Source organism: Mugil cephalus, chromosome 1 (assembly GCF_022458985.1).
Source record: "Mugil cephalus isolate CIBA_MC_2020 chromosome 1, CIBA_Mcephalus_1.1, whole genome shotgun sequence".
NCBI lineage: Eukaryota > Metazoa > Chordata > Actinopteri > Mugiliformes > Mugilidae > Mugil > Mugil cephalus.
In genome coordinates this window covers 39,001,624-39,021,998 of record NC_061770.1, presented here as the reverse complement: position 1 = coordinate 39,021,998, position 20,375 = coordinate 39,001,624, and the positions used below count along the sequence as shown (strand labels likewise).

Genomic DNA, 20,375 nt, shown 5'->3' with positions numbered 1-20,375 from the left:
CGTCTGCTCCCATGCGACTCCCGGTTGCTCTTCCTTTTGCCGGCTGAGTTTCTTCGCTGCCTTGGAGAGTTGCTGTTGATGTAAATAATGCCATTTGGCGGAGACGTCACACTCGGAGACGGCGAATGTTCATTGGGGCTGATTTATTCCGAGTTTAATGTTCTTGTCAGCGCTAATTTACACTTTCTGTTTGCCACTGTCACAGCTCTGTCAACTAGCTACGCGGCGCTGTGTTAAACGTAATTTAGACTAATTGCATCTACATTCTGGGCTCGTAATTGTTTCATTCCTTTTGGCAAAGTGCCCCTTTCACATTTCCGTTTGAGTCAGTTTCATCACGCAGGTTTACGTGTCGCTAGAATATTAAGCCGTGCGTTGTGTCTTTTTTTTTTCGTTTGTTTGTTTTGTCTGATTTTACAGATGAGGTTTGTTCTTCTTCTCAAACCGCTGCTTTCTGAAGTCTAAGAAAATAATTGCGATGATATCTGAAGACTTGAGGCTTCAGATACTTGTCTTCTAGAAAGGGGCCTTGCATTTTTCATGCTCGTACTCAGTTTCAAATATTTTTATTGGGAGGCAAAAGACAAGTTCAGTACCGATAAAGCTAATAAGGCTTCCTTTAGTTCCTCTATATGTATAACAAGATAACTTTATGAGAAGTAACATTATAGCAAACAAAGTGGGAGACAGTAGACAAAAAAAAGAAAAGAAAAAGTAATTATAATATGAGGTATGCTGCTCAGTACAAATACATGCTCAGAGTGTAAAAGTGACAAATACTTTCCTTTTAAAAAGTGATCATTGGTCCCCAGATCTTCTAATGTTCCTCCAGTCTGTCACTTAAGACTGATTTTTGTCTGTCAGTATCGTTGTCCACCGGTTAAAAGATGGGAGTTCTTCCTCCTTCCAGTGCTGCAGAAATCAATTTCAGGTTTTGGTGTAGGTGTGGAAGTCGCTCTCGATCTGCCCAACACTTTTCTTTCAGAATCGATATTGTATCGGATGAAAAAGTATCGCGATATATTGCTATATCGATATTTCTTCCCACCGCTATAAAACAGTAAGCGATGTTGTGTACGTGAGTTTTTGAGGCACCAAATAAAATTATAACAGGATCTGGCTTCCAAAACTTTTTGTGAAAAACTCAAAATGCAGTAATATGTAGTAAATTGGCTTGTGCGTAGTTGCATTTATCACAGATAGGTGACAGATCTGGTTCGATTTCGCACAGCTTTAACTTTGAATAATGCAATCTGTGAGTCATTTTGAACTCATCCCCTTTGATTTTCATCCTGTTTGCCTTTTCCTCGGTCTTCTAGAAGTGTAAAACTGAATTGCCTGAGCTCCACTAATCTTTTGTTCTTTATGTTTTTTTCCTCTTTTCAGTTCTGGACCTGCCATTGTGCCAAGACACCCAGGACTCTGAGGACAAGCCTTCAGTTCCCTACGCTCTCCACCCCAACCCCGCCCTCTGGAGCCCCAAAACCCGGCGCCTGGAGGTCAGCGTCATCCCCCGGCCCCGCCCGTCCCCCATCCGCCCTCGCATCGACCCCTGGAGCTTCATCTCGGCTGGCGGCGGGAACTCGGCGGGCGGCCGCAGCCCGCACCGCTCGGAGAGCAACATCCTCGGCTACCAGCCCTCGCCTACCAACCCCTTCACCAACTGTGACCCTTTCCCCTCCCCGGACTGCGACCCCTTCGCCCTCAAGGCCGACCCCTCGAACACTTCGGACACGGCCTCCCCCTTCGACCCCTTCTCCACTCCCTTCCCGACCTCCCGCTCCGCCCCGTGCTCCACCAACGGCTCCCCCACGCTGCCCTCGTTCCGCATAGCGCCCATCAACCCGGCCGACTCGCCCCTCATCGACTTCGGCTGGGCGGCCTGCGGCAAGCCCCTGGACGGCACCAAAGAGAGGGCTCACCCACGCAGGATACTGGGGCTGAAGCCCTTCAAATCCCCGACGCAACTCAGAGACGATAGGTTCTAAATCCACTTCTCATTACTGGGTGCTGAGAAACTGCAGTTTTCTACGACAGGAACACAATCCAGGACCATTTCCACTACTATGTCCAACATCTGAATGAGGATTTGGAGTAAAAAAACAAAACAAAAAACAAACAAAAAAACTAAACGCACACTCGTCACTCCAACCATTTTGGGGAGGTCTCGGCCGTGGGAACACCAGCAGTCGCAGGTCTTATTTATATGCTGCCCTGCTGCTTTGGAATCCAGAAAGAAGCCAGTGAAAGGTGGTACACTGAACAGTGGGATAGATGCCTGGTGCCCATTTCATCCTTCCTCTCTATCTCTGCTTCTTTCTCCCTTTTTGAAGGAGCAGAATACAGATCACTAGTCCCATCTTGAGATTCTATCAGACTGCTCGTATTACCTGCTTTCATCCCCCCCCCCACTCCCCTCGCCTCCCCTCCCCTCCCCTACCTTTGAAGCATTGTGACAATGCAGAGGTGGATAAGGCGACTTGCACAGCTTCATCTGCCTCTACCTCTCTGCAGACTGAAAGCATTCAGGACAATGGAAAAAAAAAAAAAAGAAAAAAAAATTGGAGTGCCTTATTTCGTGAAGTGTTTTTAATATATATCTTTTCAAGGTTCCTTGAATGGTTAATCTGGTGCGTAGGGAAGACGCTATGAATTCGGCTTAAAATCAGCTTAGCACTGCTGCGTGAGAAAACGTCGTCCGCGTGTTCGTCTAGACTCATTGTTCAAGGAAAGCTTGCGTTTTGTTTGTTGTTGTTGTGTTTTTTTTTTTTTTTCTTTGACTGCGTCCGCCTGTTGCATTATGGGAGAAAAGCACTCGGGGTGGGGGGGTAGGGGGGATACACACTAGGCCGCTCACGAAATCCGAAACCGTGACCCAGGCATTCCACTTTGAAGCAGATAACATTCCAGTCACATTCCCCGGGAAATGCCAGGGATTTGGACAGATTCGCCGGGGCTGGCTTGCTGGCTGGCAGGCGGGCGGGCGGGCGGGCGGGCGGCTCGGCACAGGAAACGAGACCGGTGGTGGGGGGGGGGTACCCCTCTGCATTCCCTTCATATGCCAAAGAATGCCACTGTGACGGTGTGAGGGCCGGGACAAAGGCTGTTTGCAAATAAGTCGTTTTTAAACCTCCGCAGAGAGAGAGCCAGCCGCGGTCGGAGGAAGGAGTTTGCACACAGCACTGCACAGAGATAATTGGAACAGTCACGGATAGTCTTCAAAACTTAAATATCCTTTTTTTTTTTTTTTTTAAATGTGCTCATACACTCCTACCACCATCCTTCACAGGCTTTCAGACAGAAAACAGAAACAAAAAACTACAAAACCCAGGCATGGAAGCTTTCACTTTTTTTCACCACTGGTATCTCGTTCACCACTATCACTATCAAACTGTTATATTTCATGTTTTATTTATTTCCTCCTGAACAGTGCGTCAGATTTAGTATTTAAATTAAAGACAGAAAAGCCTTATATGAAATTATATGGGTCACTATATAATTGTGGCACTTGTTAAGTTTAACGTATCATAGTTGATCACAGTTTGGCTGTTTTCAGGCCTAAAATCAACATGGCCGCCTATAACCAATCACCACATGGCATTTTATACAATTGAGTAGATTCAAATTGAAAATTACTTATAAATATATTGTAGTAATTGATAGAAAGTCCCTCAATTATATATTGACCCATATGAGTCAGTTCATGGGATCTATAGTCAGGGGAGTCTTAGTTTAGCTTAGTTTATCTTAGCTTAGCATAAAGTAATCTGAAACTGAAGGGTCACCAACTGACATCTGTTTTTATTTAATCAACACTCCCACGCTGAGCTTCACCTTCACCCGTACTGTATGTGGTGTTTACGTTCTCATCCAATAACTGTAAAAGAAATAATTTCAGTCCCCAAAACTTTTAAAATAACAGTAAAATCTCAATAATCCGCTGATTTAGCACATGTTTTAGTAAGTGAATAGAACTTTTGTTTTTCTTTGCTACAAAGACCCGATGGGCTCCTGTGGAATAAACTGTGATGCTGTGATGAGATGTTTTCCAGACGCGCAAAGCAGCACGGCAGCCGCAAAACCGAGAAACTCGACAATTATCACTGATCGGTCATCATGCTAAAACGTTCCCGACACTTTCTCAGGGTTTGTTTATTTATTTATTTTTTTATTAATGGCAGTCAGCAGGTCCCAAAGGGAGCAGTCTGAAAGAGACCCACTTTACCCTTCGTCAGACATTGCAGAGCGCGAATACCGATCGGCTCCATCGCTGACACCGTGTCATTGGAGGACAATAACGTCGTCTCCGAAGGGGGAAAAGCTTTAGATTAGCCTAATAATCCTACTGAGGAACAGAGGAGGCTGATAGCGATAATTAGCCTCTTGATAAGAGCAGAGAGCATTAACACAAAAGGTTCAGATGTTTTGCTTAATTAATTTGCCCAGACGTTACCAAAAATGTACACTTGTAAAGACGGGCTGATGTGTCTCGCCTCCTGTTTCTGCTCCTCGTGTCTGTGTCGCCACCGGCTACAGTTTCCAACCTCTTCTTCACCTTCATTGTTGAGGTTCATCTGTTCCCGCGTCCTTACCCCGAGGCTGATGAGATAGCCCCCCCCCCCCCCTCACACCGCCCCCTCCCGACCAATTTCTTTTCCTTTCTTTCTTACCTCGTACTCTGTAAAAAGTTTTACTTGAGGGCAGTTCTGTCCTGACTGACAACCGCGGGCAGAGCGTTTGGTTTCGGCGGCAGCGAGGTTGTTTTGCGAGGCAGTCCATTTACAGGAGAGGGGGGGCTTTTTACACAGGTAATTTAGTCCGGAGTTGAAACGGGAGCTTTTTTGTGCGTCGGTTTGTCATCTTCTTGGCTTCCGAGTCGTATTCAACGGTAATAAATCCTCCTTCCCACGTACATGTGTGGATACACCGATCAGGCATAACATTATGACCATCTATCAAATATTAGGTTGATTGGACGTTTGGACACGGCTTTTCATTCACTGATTTTTTTCTACGTTGTAGAGGAGAATCTTTTGAACCAGAATACACCACTTAAACAGGCATAACATTATGACCACCTTCTTAATATTGTGTAGTTTTCCCTTGTGCCTCCAAAACAGTTATCAGAGAATGGACATGGGCCTTCTGAGGGCGTCCTTTGGCGTCCAACAACACGTTATGTCCGTGAAGGTCCTCAGTCATCCAGGTCATGGTACATTGTGTGCTGCTGGGGTCCCAGCATAACACTGAATTGTCACAAGATGGTCAATATTACTCACGTCTCTTAGTGGTTTTAATGTTGTGGCTGATCGGTGTATGTGTCGAGCGACCGCATCTGAACGCTTATATTTTTATTTTTTTTTTGGGGGGGGGGCTGCTCTCAGTTCAACAAGGGGTGAATGTGTTTGGTTGACAAGTGTTTAAACGCATTTTGACTCTCGTGTGCAGTTTTGAAATTTTTGACATACTTCTGTCAAGAATGAAATGGGGTGGGAGGGTGGAGGGGGGGCGACGTCATAGTTCAAACACCCCCGGCCGACACACCTCTGCAAATCGGCCAATTGTCAGAAGGATCTGACAGTGTTACCCGAACACATGAGCTGACGGTCTGAAGCCTGACGTCTGGTCAAATTGAACCACTCAACCAGCCGTTGGTATTTCTCAATCTCTCTGCGGCCTCCCCCCGCTCGGGCCCTCCCCGCCGACATTTCTACTGACGTGACAAAGTGATGAGTTATTGCCTTGTCTCTTCGTGTCAACGCGGCGAGCCACAAGAGCCGTCCTCTGATAGACATTACGCTTGGGTGGCTGTTATTGTCAACAGAGCTCTGTGAGCGGGGGAAAAAAATAAAAATAAAAGAACAGATACATGAAGGGAATTGAGATGATTGAAACGCTCGGCAGATTATTTCTGTCACAAATTTCTGCTTGTGTGTCAAGTATCCTCTTCTGCCTGCCACTCACGTCTCCGTCTGTGTGTTCGCTCTGTGCTAGGCTTTGATTTCCCCTTCGGACGGTTGATGCCGGAAAGCGCGTTTAGAAACTGATGACTTTAAATATTACTTGCTATGACAGGAGTCGGTGGGATTTTCAAAAATTATCGCCACCTGTAGTCAAAAGTGGTTGTGACTTGGAACGTGGAAGAGGCTCCTGATCCACACCTGAATCAGACAAATACAATAACCCCTAACCCTTAGCGGAAGGGATGAACATTCCTCATTTCTGGAAGACTTTTGAGGACAGGGACGTCCAATCCTTGGGTTTTGCCTGTCAGCTTCAAGAACAATAGCTGCCACTTGTCTTCCACTGAGCTGACAGCCGGCACTCCAATAAGAAAGTCCTGATGAGCTGTTTGTGACGCTCTGCTCTTCCAGGCAGCGCCTCATCCGTCACCGCAAATCACCGTCCTGAGTGCAAACTGACAGGGAGAATGGAAATCTCTGCGGGCGAGACCGATATCTGGCCCCTGGCAATCCACCCCTGTCGAGGAGCAGACTTGATTTGATGATCTTAATTCAAAGTTCTAGCTCCGACCATTGGCCCTAATCAGCGAACGGCAAATGGTCAATACATTACATGAATGAAATCTAATCAGACGGCACAATGGAGAAACCCAAGGCCGTGACCTCATCAGGCCAAGACGCGAGTTGTGTCTTAAAATTGTAGAGGGGAAAAATGTGAGGCATTATCTTGTATAATAATAATTTAAAAAAAGTTATTTATTTACTGGCTTTGTGAGAGAGTAACAGTGAATAGTCCCTGAACAGAGGATATGTTTACATGTGCACTAATTATGTGATTTAGCTTGATTAAGCCATTGATTTGTAGCTGTAATCATATAAAGTCGTGAATGGGACTAATTCTGTTTAGGGGCATTCACTTACCTGTTAATTATTTTTTAAGGAATAACAGTGGGGCCTCCGAGACCTTCCACATCTGCAATTATTAAAATTAGTGCAACCACCCAGCCCAATGTCGGATGTGAACTGCACCTTGACAATTCTCGCCAGTACAAACAAACCAGACTGATTCGCAAGAGTGTAAAAGGTTGAGAAGTCAAAAAACAACAAAAAAAAGGGGTTAGGGTGAACTGAAAGGAGCTTTATTTGAACTTGGTTGCAAAAAGTAAAGACTTTTTTATCTTTCTACACTTTGAGCTAACTTTGAGGCTAGCTAGCTAGCTAGAGAGCAGCTATCCTTGATGCTACGCTAAAGACATTGAGCAGTGGCAAATTTTAGTTTCCAGTGGATACATCAGCCTGATTTGATTCACTTTTAGAAATGTGTCAGAACAGCTACAGGCGGAAATGACACGAATCAAGGAGCATGTGTGCGACATTATGTCAGGAGAAAAGCTGATTTCAGCCACAGCCTTCTGGGTAAATTAACCGAGCTCTGGAATCAAAACATTTGAACCTTGGATACAAAAGAAAACAAAAAAAAGGGGTCAGGGTGAACTGAAAGGAGCCTTATTTGATTCCTGTTCCTCCACTTGGTTGCAAAAAGTAAAGATAATCTTTCTGCACTTTGAGTTGACTTTGTGGCTTGCTAGCTAGCTAGTTAGCTAGAGAACAGCTATCCTTGATGCTACGCTAAAGACACTCAGCAGCAGCAGCAGCGATTTAAGCTAACATTAGCTACCAGCCTTTGGCATTCAACCAAACCAAGCTTTATTTTTCCTTTTACGTCCCCGTTTAACCTGACGACATCGTGATTTATCCACGTACTGAGTTACGCTTTCACTCGTTTCAGAGCTTCATAGTAGAAATGTCCAGTTTGACTCATGTTGAATCTTTTACTTTCCAGTGGATACATCAGCCTGATTTGATTCACTTTTAGAAATGTGTCAGAACAGCTACAGGGGGAAATGACACGAATCGAAGCGCTGTGTGCGACAAAATTATGCCAGGAGAAAATCTTATTTCAGCCACAGGCTTCTGGGTAAATTAACCGAGCGGTGGAATCAAAACATTTGAACCTTGGATACCCGTCAAATCGTCTAAACGCCTGGATGAAACTGATTCCTCAAAGTAGCTGAGCTTCTGTGTGTAAACGTAGCTTAATAATCGCCAAGCCCAGCAGTCAGTTGATGGTACGCCTCAAAGTGCTGCAGCTCCAGTTAAGGCTTTTTGATTCTGCCCTTCATGGTTATGTAGAAAATTAGGGAGCGGTTCAATAAGGCTCGATGAAAAAAAAAAAAACCCACTGAACATGTGTCGTATTTACTTTATTGATGAAATTTTTACCTTGGAGGGTCAGTGAAGAGTAAATTCTGAAACCACAAAATAGATGGCCTGGCATTTCAGTGGCTCTCACCCCATTTACCTTTGCTGCCTTGGCTTGCTCGTGTTCAATTAAGTGGATGTTACAAATGTACCTGGTTTTCAGCCTCGTTTCAGTTGTCTCACAGCACGCTCGACTGCACCAGAGACACATTATTGCTCGTTCTGGCTTATATTAAACTGCAACACCTGCCCAGGCCTTTGTTTGGCCTTAATAGGCCGAGACCGACTGATCAAATATGACCTTTTGTCGTCCGTACAGGAATTGCACGTCCCAGTAGGGACGCGGACAAAAGCCGTGTCCACAAGAGACGTGCCAGGTGCCCAAACTAATGCCCAACCTCCGAAACTGTGAATATTATTCCTAATTCTTTTCAGTCTGTGCATCCAAGGTCACCATCTGCTGTCCTTTTTTTTTTTCCCCCCTCGCTAACAACAAAAAAACCGAACGAATAGCAACCGTGAAAGGAGGACCAATTCGCTTCCAAGACCACAGTGACGGCTCTTGTGGAAAACTGGCGCTCTGTTTAGAAAATAAACATGGATTTTATCTACGAGGTTATTAAGTCCAAGGCCCACACACTCGCCCCCCCCTCCTCCCCGCACTCGACGGCACACAACAGCCCCGGTGATTGTGATTACTGTTCTGTCTAGCTATTGACACTCAATTACCTTGTGATCTTCCTCCAATAGAAACCGTTCGCTCTGTATATTTCTGTTTCTGGACCGCACAATGATACTGCACACCAATTGGTTTCGCAAACAGCCCCTCAAAATACAGAAAACGGCAAAATGATTTGGTGTTTGTGTGCTAAACGGTGTTTGCTGATAACAAGAGTAGCTGATATATGTGGCATTTTCTTTCTTTACCGCGTGATGTCTTACTACAAATCAGGGTGCATAAGCTAGGTCTACGTATACAGCCTTAATCGTAACAGGAAGCACAACCTACTTTGGGATTAGATGTGACTCAGTACTGCTGACAATGGTTTAAACTCAATTTGACTCAAACTTACCCCCAAAACTGTTATTCCTGTTCTTAATAATGCTAAACTATTAACACTACATTTAAAAAAAAAAAAACATAATCTCTTGGCATTATTTAGATTAGTCCTTTTTTTTTGGAGGTAAAATTGATCGTTGCTGTGCTAGCCCCAAAAACAGTGGTAGCTTTTAGTTGTTGTCCACAGCCTTGAAGATCTGCCAAGAAAAAAAAACATAATTTTAATTAGTTAAAACTACATGGATCTTGTTTGCTTACAGTGTAGCCCTCTGCGGAAATGGCTAAAAGCTAACTCGGACATGTTTTGGTGCTAGCCAACACCCCGATTTAACCCAAATATGTCATCCAGCTGTACAGCAGTAAAGTATTTAACTCAAGCGCTGGGTCTGTTCTAATAAAACCAATCGTTCATGGATATGTTTCCCCCGTAGGCGCTGACGAAACTTGAGAAGGTGCTGGAAACTCAAAGGGTTGTAGCTAGAACAGTGGCAAACGGCTTTTGAAAGCAGCAACAGCAGCATGTGTCCTACTTTTTGTAACAAATCAGTGTTTCTGAATGCCCGAGTGACCAAACTGGTTAAACCATCTTCAGACAGATACATTTTGCGGAGGAAAGTATTCGACTTGAGGCTCGCGGGGGTGTGGGTGGGGGGTGGTGGGTATTTTCACAGTAGGTGGTCTCTTTCAGGTGCTCATGGCTGGGCTTAAATGACTGAACTCTAAATGATCCACAGAGGCAATTTGAAACGGTTTGGATGGTACAAATCCACTGCTCGGTGACCAAATCTCTTCCACTCACAGCATCTCAGTACTGTAAAGGCCTCTTTCTTTCTGACAGCTTCCTGCCAGCCGGTTAAGGTCATACAGAAAACTATACAGAAATGGGGAGGGTAGGGGAGGATATTTATAAGTGGCCATCTTTTTTACACACTGGATTGTTTTTCTTTGCGAGATGGCCATGGACGCAGTCTACTTTAGGATGATGGATTGATTGCTTCACATGAACAAAACCTTTTTTTTTTCTTTTTTTTAATTGTTATTATTTTTAAGGTTTTCACTGGAGTATTTAAGATGCTTGTATGGGTGCTTCACCTAAGGATGATGTAACATTCCAGTTTTCCCAATTCGACTCTTTCCAAATAAACTCTCGGCTGCAAGCTTCTCGTATTTGTGGGAAGCAGAATTTTCCCGGTAGAGCTCGGCCTCCAGCTCCATGCGGCAAAACCCAGAAAAGTGCAGCCTTAAATGTCCCCTTGAGGCACCCATACTGATTTTTTAAAATTTTTTTTATGTGCATAAAACTGCTCGATTGGAGGCGAGGTGTTTGTTAACTACCTTAAGTTAGCAGACAAGGTCCTCCTCTCCGTCTCTGTATCTATTTGCTTTTCATTGTAATTGTTCCAGATTCGTTTTCCCTCTCTGTTCTATGTTTTATTACAACCTCGGCAATGTGATAACACCAATTGTTGCATTGCCCTCCCCCCGGCAGCCGTTTTGACATCTCTCTCAGAGCTGTCTCTGCTCATGCGAGTTGGAGGTTATTGCGTTCCTCTGGCTTTCTTTCTTTTTTTTTTTTTTTTTTTTTTTTTTCTTGGAAATTGTTGCGTTTTTTGTGAAATCTCGCACTGGGCTGGGCCTAATCAACTGTTTTTATTGTACGTTGAGAGGATTATTTCTGTATACAGTATGTGAAAATAAAAAGCGTTTTTATTTCTCTTGACTATTATAAGGGGTTTTAACCTGTGGAAAAAAAAAAAGCTCAAAAAAGAGATGAGACCAAATAAAATGTAACACTCCTGATTTGTTTGTCTGATTTGTCGCGTAGAGAGTTTCTTTATTTATTGATTTATTGATTGTTGCCAATGTTATTATAATTGGCATTGTCATTTTAATGTGCATCACTACGGAAAGGCTGGAGTGGACACGTATGTAATTATCCCGCATGTGTTGTTTTATTTTTACGATGTCAACATGAAAATTATGGTTTCCTCCTTGACACGATCATTTTGTTGTTGGAAGAGAAGAAGGAGGGTTTGACAGCTTATCATAAAAAAAAATACGATCAAAACACATTGTTTTGTAGAAGAATTTGTTTGTAGATGGAGACGTTGTATAGCAGCTGCTTTTTAAAGCAGATAATAATCCTACAATGCAAACACAGCGTGATGTCATCATGATAACTCACAGAAAGCAGAAATAAACCTTAGAAGGAGTTTGGAAAAATAATTACTTGGTAATTTAATTACATTATTACGCTTTCTTTCATTGTTGATCAATATTGAAGGAACGTGGAATTATGCAGTAAACAAAAAACGCATGAATGAAACCAGAATACATCAATGCAACTGGCATAACATTATGACCACCTCCCTAATATTGTGTATGTCTCTTTTGTGCCTCCAAAACAGTTGTGACTCCTCAGGGAACGGACATGGGTCTTGTGAGCGGTTAGTTGACTTTCATTTTAACATTAAAAAATTGAAATTCAAGGCATTTTTCTTTAACAGGATCGAGAAGGGATAAACAAAACTTTAAGAAGTAGTCTATTTTCCTTTTCTGTTTCTAAAAATAAAAAAAATAATATCGTTAGATGACAGAAAAGCTAGCATATTTATAGTTTTTTCACTGACTAAAATGTCTTCAGAGCCTTATTCTGACGTGACGGCAAAACAAGGCTTGTCATTTCCAGAAATCTCTGCACGCACATCAATCATGTTAGCTAGTAACATTACTCTGATATGCGTGCAGAGATTTCTGGAAATGACAAGCCTTGTTTTGCCATCGATCCTCAGATTAGGGTTATTTTTAGTTTTTACCTGAAATATGTTTCCTGTCTTCTTCCCTGAGACTCTTTCATTGTTTCGAAAAATAACATACTGATCCATGTCCATCAACTTCTGCTACACAGCACCGTCCTCATACGTGCTCTTACTTTGAAAACGGCAACTTCTGGTTATACAATGTAAAAAAAAAAGACAGGTTTTTTGTTTCTGCATTCTAAGGATTTTATTTATTTATTTAAGTTTTGTTTATCCATTCTCGACGCTGATAAAGTTGAATTTCAATTTTCATTTTTTGAATTTTAAAATGAAAATCAAATAAACACTCATCTTTTTGTTTTTTTTAATATACCTATTTCTGAACAGAAACCTCAATGACCAGCACATGCACAGACCTGTCTGGGAACAGGATATTGTTACTGGGGGTCTTTCTAGACACCCAAGGACACCTTACAAGAACAGAAAAGACAAACTGAACAAAACAGACGGGACAAACGGCGCAGGGTGAGCTAAGTGAGCGGAGACTGGCTGAGTACGGGCCAAAAGTCTGGGCAAACACATGAGTTCTGAGGGCAGATTTAAATGAGTCCAGGGTTGTGGGCGATGCCTTGAGGCTGAAGTCTCCATCCCCAAAAGTACGTCGGCTGGTGCGAGGGCTTGGAGAGCAGACCAGTACGAGAGGGTTTATAGGAGATGCCAGTGAAGGGTGATATGCTGCCAGGTCTTGGTGTGGGTTTTGCTTGGTACCCCGAATGGTATGTCCAGATGGCTGGTGATAATGAAGGCACGTCTCTAACGGTTTTGGAGAGTGACCACCGGAGTCAGGAGATGTTTTTTTCAGGTGGAAAAAGGCAGATTTGATGTGTGAGTGGAAGGAGAGAGTAGAGTCTAAGACGACGACAAGGTCAACGCCTTGAGCTGTTCTTTTTTTTTTGTTTGTTTTTTGAGTTAAAGAAACTCTACAAGTCTTGGTTCCTTGCTTTAAACGCCTTTGGGACTGGCAACACGATGCTGTTAGTAGAGGGTCTTTGGGGTCCAATGGGTTCAGGGGAGGGGTCCCGATGGATCATCCCACACATACTTGATCAGTTTGGCATCTAGTGAATTTGGAGGCCAGGTCAACACCCAGCTGTTCATGTTTTATTGAGTTGTTTCTAAAGCAGGGGTCTTCAACGTTTTCCAGGCCAAGGACCCGCAAACTGACAAAGAGAGTAAGTAGGGACCCCGTACCTTCAAGGTATCTGCGGGGTTTTAAAAAGTCTAAAATCCAATAATGTGAATTTAAGGCCTTAAAACGTCTAAAATTCTCTTAAAATCTTATAAAATGTCTTAAATATTATTTTTTAAAAGGTCTTAAAAATCTATTGACGTAACTTTTATTTAATACAAATGTATGAACTTCAGTCTCGCTTTTAAATAAATAAACTTTTGAGGACGCTATAACATAACTACGAAACGGAACTAAAGTACCTGTGCAGCCCAGTCAGAGTTTATCGAGCACAACCAGCAGCTAGCTAGCTAGCATGCTGTGTGCTAGCACCGCGGGATGCTAGCGCCGGAGCATAGCAGCGGAGAAAATGTTAGCCACATCACCGCTTCAGCTTTCTCTGGCCAAGTTGTGATAATACAACACTTACTGACGAGCTAACAGGCTAACTGCTTAGACTGTGAGCGGACCTGTTGCCAGACAGTAACGCTAGTGGTTGCTAGCAGCGCCGCGACTGAGCAGCAGCTAATCAGTTAACGCTGAGTTCTGAACGAATATTAGTTCACAATAGAGAGGCTTCTTTTGTTTTTAAGTTAGGTTAAGCATTTTGTGTTTCAATGTGAAAGAACTGTGAATAAATTCATATATTTTGCAAGTAATTCCAGACCTCCTTTTTGCCAGTAATAATATGAAACAGGTCTTAAATTGTATTCATTATAGTCTTAAAAAGTCTTAAATTTGACTTGTTGTAATCTGCAGAGACCCTGTACCTACTATACGTGTTCTATATTAAACACTAAACATTAAATTATATATATAATATATATAATTGTATATTATATAAGCTATCCCTTATCCCTTTATGAAAATATGTTGGATTCATGTTAATGTATACTTAAAGAAATTTAAATTTGTGGGGGAAAATAAAAAAAATATATATATATATAAAATGTCCAATCAACCAATGAAATTGTAACCTACCTGCAGTACCTCTGCATACCCCCTAGGGGTCGCGGACCCCCGTTGAAGACCTACGTCCTGAAGTGTTGTGTATACTGCATCCTGCCATCAGGGGTGGGGGTGGGGGGGGTCCCAGCAAAACATTGGTTTAAATGTTATTTACTTCTCCTGTCAGCGGTCATCATGTTATGCCTGATCGGTCATTTTGCCCGACGTTTCCACTATTGATGTTTGTCCACATTGTTTTCCATCATTCTGACATGTGTGGTGACAGCGTATAGTCAAATAAATGCAGCAGGTGGATACTGAGACGTCTCAACAATTGTGGTTCAACATTGACAAAGACAAAGGTAATTACAGTTATTAGACCTGACAACTTATCGTCAAATAACATTTCACGATGGTGACGGTCTAATTGCTTTGTAATACATCCTGTAGTGGGACGTACGTGCCACAGCTGCAGGTACTCAAAGCATGGATGAATGACTACAGGTTTGAACATCCAGTCCAGTTCTTGTAGCTGGGGACCAGGGACCAACAAATAAATCTGTTCTGGGTTTGAAGCTATTTCCCTTCCAGCTGACACCACTCTTTAAAATGAAATGCAACAAATAAAGCCAATCCTGCCACGGAAGTGAAAGGAATTATTCTGTTATCACCACATTACGACGTCTTTTCTCATCGTTCACGGCCCATAAAGTGGAATGAAGACGAGCACGGTTCAGTAGAAATAACAGCCCCCGCGTGTATGTTTATGTGCATCTGCTGTTCCTGTGACTGTTGTGTCAGTGGTGAGAGCCGCGGTGGTTCACAGCTACATGACAAGTGGCGGCGGCTCGAAGCGACACACTTTTTTTTTTTCTTTTTTTTTCTGGGCCACTCGTGCACTTATTTTGTTTTTCTCTCAGTGTGTTGGTGGCTTGTGAGAGCAGATGCTGTGCGTCTTGCACTCTGTGACGTGTCATGTCAAGCCCGGGGAGAGTGCTACGTATTATAGCTGATAACGAGGGCCTTTTTTTTTTTTAACGGGCTCGACCTCGAAATAGGCTCAGACCTCATTTTAAGTTCTGTGAAGTCCGACTGTTAAAAAACAAAAAACAAACAAAAAAAACAGACTTTTAAATTAAGTAAAAATAATTTAAAAAAATAAATAAATAATTCATTACCATTTCTATATGTGACTTTTGTTCTGTAACATATTGGATGCATTGCACATTTGTGTTATTTTTTAAAAAAAATTATAACATTTTGGTTGCATTTCTTGTTTTTTTTTTACACATTTAATTTGCTTTTCTTCACTGAATCAGTATATAGACCTGACCTTTCATTTGTGTTGTGTTACTTGCTAACGGGTACTTGCTAATTAGCGATGCTGCAGCCTCTTACGACCGAATGTGTTAAATTCGCTAATTAATAAGCATAAATAGACAAGTTTCACCCATAAAAAATAAAATAAAATAAAGATTTTGCTGAAATGCCCTCTATCATGCTATCATTTTTTTTTACACCGACTAGCATATTGACTGTTTGCTGCCACTAGATGGCAGATTAGGGCGTCCACTTAAGAGGACAACGGGTCTAAGTGAAGTAGAATAAGAAGCTGCAACAAAAAAATTAAAAAATTAGGTAGTATTATCTATATATTTACCCAGTGAACCTCTACAACATTTGGCTGCATAGAAAAATCATATATAATATGAAAAAAAAAAAACATTTTAATATAACATTTAATCTTGTAAAAAAAAAAAATCTATAAAATGAAATTGGGTGGAAAAACTGAGGCAAATTACCACAAACTGCTGCGGCATCTCTTCTAGTTGCGTCAATTAAGTAAAAATAAATATGTATAATATGTATTATATATTATGATAAGAAGTCCCTGGACAGAACCGGGAGGTCAGTCCATGGAAGCTGATATTTTTTGCTAACAGGTTTTCCAGGTATGTATTGATTATTTGGATGGTGGAGAGGCCTCAAGGATAATACGCGACTTTATAATACAGCAAAGAGGCTGAAGGTAAAGACATAAACATTGTTAGTTCACACCTCATAGAGCACAGGTGTCAAACGTACGGCCCATGGGCCCAAAGAGGCCCACCAGAGGGTTTAATCTGGCCTGAATTGCATGAATTTGCAAAATATGAAAAATACATGACGACAATACATTCTCCTAATTTACTTCCTCGCACTAAAACAAATAGCTGGATAACGACACAGAGAAAAGAAGGACTAGGGATCAGCAGCATCAGCGAGGACGTGACGGAGAAAGCGTCTCCGCAGCTCCTGACCCTCCCTCCTCCTCCTCCTCCTCCTCCACCACCACCCCGGCGATGGTCTCCAAGGCTCCTGTTGCCATGGACACTGTGAGAGAGAGTCAGTCGGTGTGGCTCTGCAATGCCTTCACTCTGAGAGCTTCACTTTATTCAGTCTGTCGAATTAAATGTCACACACGTGATTTATTTTTGCATATACCCTGAATAAACATAGTAGAACATTTAATTTAAAAAAAGAAAACAAACAAACAAAAAAACATAAGCAATTTATTCATTTGAATTTTTTTCACGATTTAGGGGCGAGCTCGACTGTTTCCCCGTGCACACATCCAGCAGGAACAGAGTAACATTAGCGTTAAAATGAAAGCGTTTCTCAGTACTCAGCTTTTACATCTTCTCTGGAGTATTTATTCAGCCCTTTATTTGACTCACTGTTAGGATGAATGCAAGTTTAATTATAAGAGATTAAACCATTTGCTACATTAATAGGTAAAGAGACAACTATGCAACGTGCAACATACATTTAGATCCATAAGTATGCTACATAATTATAATCATATACTATTTACATACTACGATGATTATTTACAATTCTTTACTGATTAATTTTATTTTCAGGAATATGTTTATGTTGCTATAAATTAATACTTAAGCTGCTTTAACTGCAACTGCATTGCTGATATGTCAATATTATATTAAGAGTCTATTTTGCTGCCCCCAAGTGGCCAAAAATGAATAAAAACAGCTTTAATCGAAGTAATATTTATTTTGTGTCTCCACATAACCACATTAATATTAACATTTAAATTTTTCATTATGTCCAGGATACATTTTTAACTTCAGGGTCTTGTCTCTTTCAGTTTAACTCTTTGCTCAACTGTCTTTGGAGTGAAACTATTTGGTTGTGGACATATTGACGCCACTTCAGGTGTGTAACACTTTAGGTTAATACACATGTGAAGTTAAACTTTATTTCTAAAGCACATTTGAAAACAACCTCAGTTGAACCGAAGTGCTGTACAAGCAGAAATATAAATCAACAATACCCATTAATATAAAAACAAATATATATGAGATAAAACATCAAATAAAACAAGAGAAAACTGAAAAAAAAAAAAAAAACTCAATTTGAACTAAAGGCCAGAGAGAACAAGTGGGTTTTCAACAATGACTTTAAACACTGGGTAGCTTTGATATAAAAGATATAAAAGGCTGTATTGCCCCTGTGTCTGGGTCTGGATCTGGGGAGGTCCAGTAGCAGCTTGACTATTGATCACAGTTCTCCAAGTGTGGAGTGTGGCTACAAACTAGTTCTGACAGGTAAGATGGTGCCCGACCATAGACACTCTCGAAAACTAGTTAAAAAAAAAAAAAACACAAGTCCTAAAATGGACTGGAAGTCAGACAGTGGCACAAAAAAAGTGTGTACGCAGTATATGCAGCACTGCACTTGAGGTGCCGCCAAAGTGATGGGGAAAAAATAGTTTTGAGTAGGCATTCTCTTCATTTAAAAGCTTTTGTGCATGTGTAAATGATTGAGTGTTTTCATTTGAATCTTGTTGTCATCTGATGACAGGGTGGTAAAGATGGAGAGGCAGAAGAGAAAGCTCTCTGGGGCTCAATATAGAAAAACAGAGGAGGGAGAAGGATAAAGAGTTTTAAAGGATGAAAGAAAGGTTTTCTAAGTGGTTAAAAGACAGCAGGTGAGTTATCTCAAGGCTTAAAGGCTTGTAAATATTCAGGTTAGCTAAAGCTACTACTAGTAAAACGACAGGTTACTGTTGTGTTGCAACTGCACTGATCAGTAGTCACCCACCCTCTGATTTAAAAGGGAAAAACAAAAAACATGAAAATCTGGAATTATTAATAACAAAGCAAAGTGTTACACTTGATTTACATACATACTTATACCTTTAAAGTTTTTACCTGGGCTTTTAGGTGAGGGATTCTCCAGACAGGGACTGTTTTCGCTGACTGACAGTGACAGAAAAAAACAAAAAAAACAATAGTGGCCAGAGCTGGATACGGATCATAATCGCCCAAAACTTATGGCTGGACAACGTATCATGATCAGTGAGATGACATAAGCATTCGTGGGTTGACAGACGGGGAAATGAACAGTCCTTATTGCTCCTCTGTTCAGGTGTGAGGATGGAGATAAAGAAGACTGAAAATAGTGCGGCAAGGTCTATTTCATTTGATGCCATTCTTGACAAATGGGCGAGTGCAAAGGCACGACATGTAACAATTTAGTGGTAATGTCGTTATATTAAGCACTAACTGTTAAGTAGTGGGTGACACTACATGTAACTTGACTTACTTTTTGTTTTTGATAGTAGGCCACTTGCTGTGCTGTTTTGTTGTTTTTTTCAGTATGTCTCTCAACCATCTAATCCACTCTTTGGGTGTCCAAACAATATATCCTTCAGTTTTCTTCATATTTAGATTACGGATGTTTGCCTACATCCATGACTACGCATAATTCAGCTAGGCCTGTATAGAGGCATTGCTGTTAGTGTGTGTTGGCACATAAAATTTGTAAATCATCTGCAAAATCATGAAACGAGATGTTATATTTGTTAAAACATGACCACGAGGGCAACATGTGTAATGTGGAAAGATATGGGGCTCAGGCTAGAGCCTTGAGGGACGCCACTGTTAAGAGAATATTTATATCTTACTTGCCACTTACTTATAGTTTTATATTACTTAACTACTTTTTAAAACTGACTTAGATCTGTTGTTTTTATCTATTAAAGGACCAGATTCATGCTCATGTTAGTATATGGATATGCAAGCAACTATTCAGTAAACCATAACTTTATATAATGAGTAAAACGTTTTTTTGTTTGCTGCCCCCAAGTGGCCTAAACATAATTAAAACAGTTTTAATTAAGCCAATTTTCAATTTCTATCTCCTCCTAACCTAATTCTACTGCTACTACTACTACTCTACCTAATTCTTCATTGTAATTATATTTAAACCTTTCACATCGAGTCGATAAAAGAGATAAAATAGTCCAACAAGCAACACTGGCTCGTTTCTGTACTCAGTTTCCTTCCAGGAGAAGATAGTCAATGTTACACCCTATTCTGCATCATTTACATGTGTCAGATGTCCTCACTTTTGGCTCACTTCGGTAATCAAGTCAGACAACCTCTGATCTTCTTAACGGGAACGTCTAATCAGCATTAATGAAGGGGGTGAAAGCTCTGTCTGTCTTTTGAAGTGAAACACATTTTGCTCTGACAGAGAAATGAAATAAAGCTCACCTCCAACCCGATTCTAATCTTGAAGCCTCGAAGATGAGTGTTCGGATGTTCATTACCTTATAACATTGTTTGGGCACTCGTATCTCTCTCAGTCGGGAAACCGTCGGCCAATTTTCTACTGGAACGAGCGAGAAAAGGATAAATATAACCTGAGCCAAATCACACCAAACACGGCTGTGAATAGATAGTTGTGAGGATCTTAATGGTACATTAAATAGACTTTGGATTTCTGAGCGAATGTCCTTCAGCTTGTAGAAAAAAAAAAATCTCGAGTAAAAGAAGAACAAATATCCGGTATGCTTTTACATATTTAGTTTGATTTAAAGACCTCCATTAAGTCTACATGCTAACCTTTAGAATATTGACTTTTATGAAGGGAGGTGATTGGAGTCATGTAAAACAATCATTGTCTTGACATTTAGATATTTACATACGGTAAAGGTTTCTCGTTCTGCAAGGTTACCAGCAGAGCTAAATGTGTCCCGAGATATCAGACCAGATATCAGAGGTTGAGCTTCAGAAATGGCAAGACAAGCCTCCGTCAAGACGCGTGGAACAAACGGAGGAAATCCAGGACCAGCCGGCCCAGCCCCTCTC

At 41.4% G+C, this 20,375-nt stretch overlaps 1 protein-coding gene across 1 annotated transcript in view; it reads left to right on the top strand.

Moving 5' to 3' along the window:
* LOC125007528 (mitogen-activated protein kinase kinase kinase 11) overlaps positions 1–11,085 on the top strand; it is a 53,244-nt gene extending 42,159 nt beyond the window's left edge. Inside the window, exon 10 of the mRNA XM_047584328.1 lies at positions 1,387–11,085. Within this exon, the coding sequence (XP_047440284.1) occupies positions 1,387–1,988 (602 nt within the window). The 3' untranslated portion in view covers positions 1,989–11,085. The remainder of the gene's footprint in view (positions 1–1,386) is intronic.
* Positions 11,086–20,375: the final 9,290 nt, after the last annotated feature.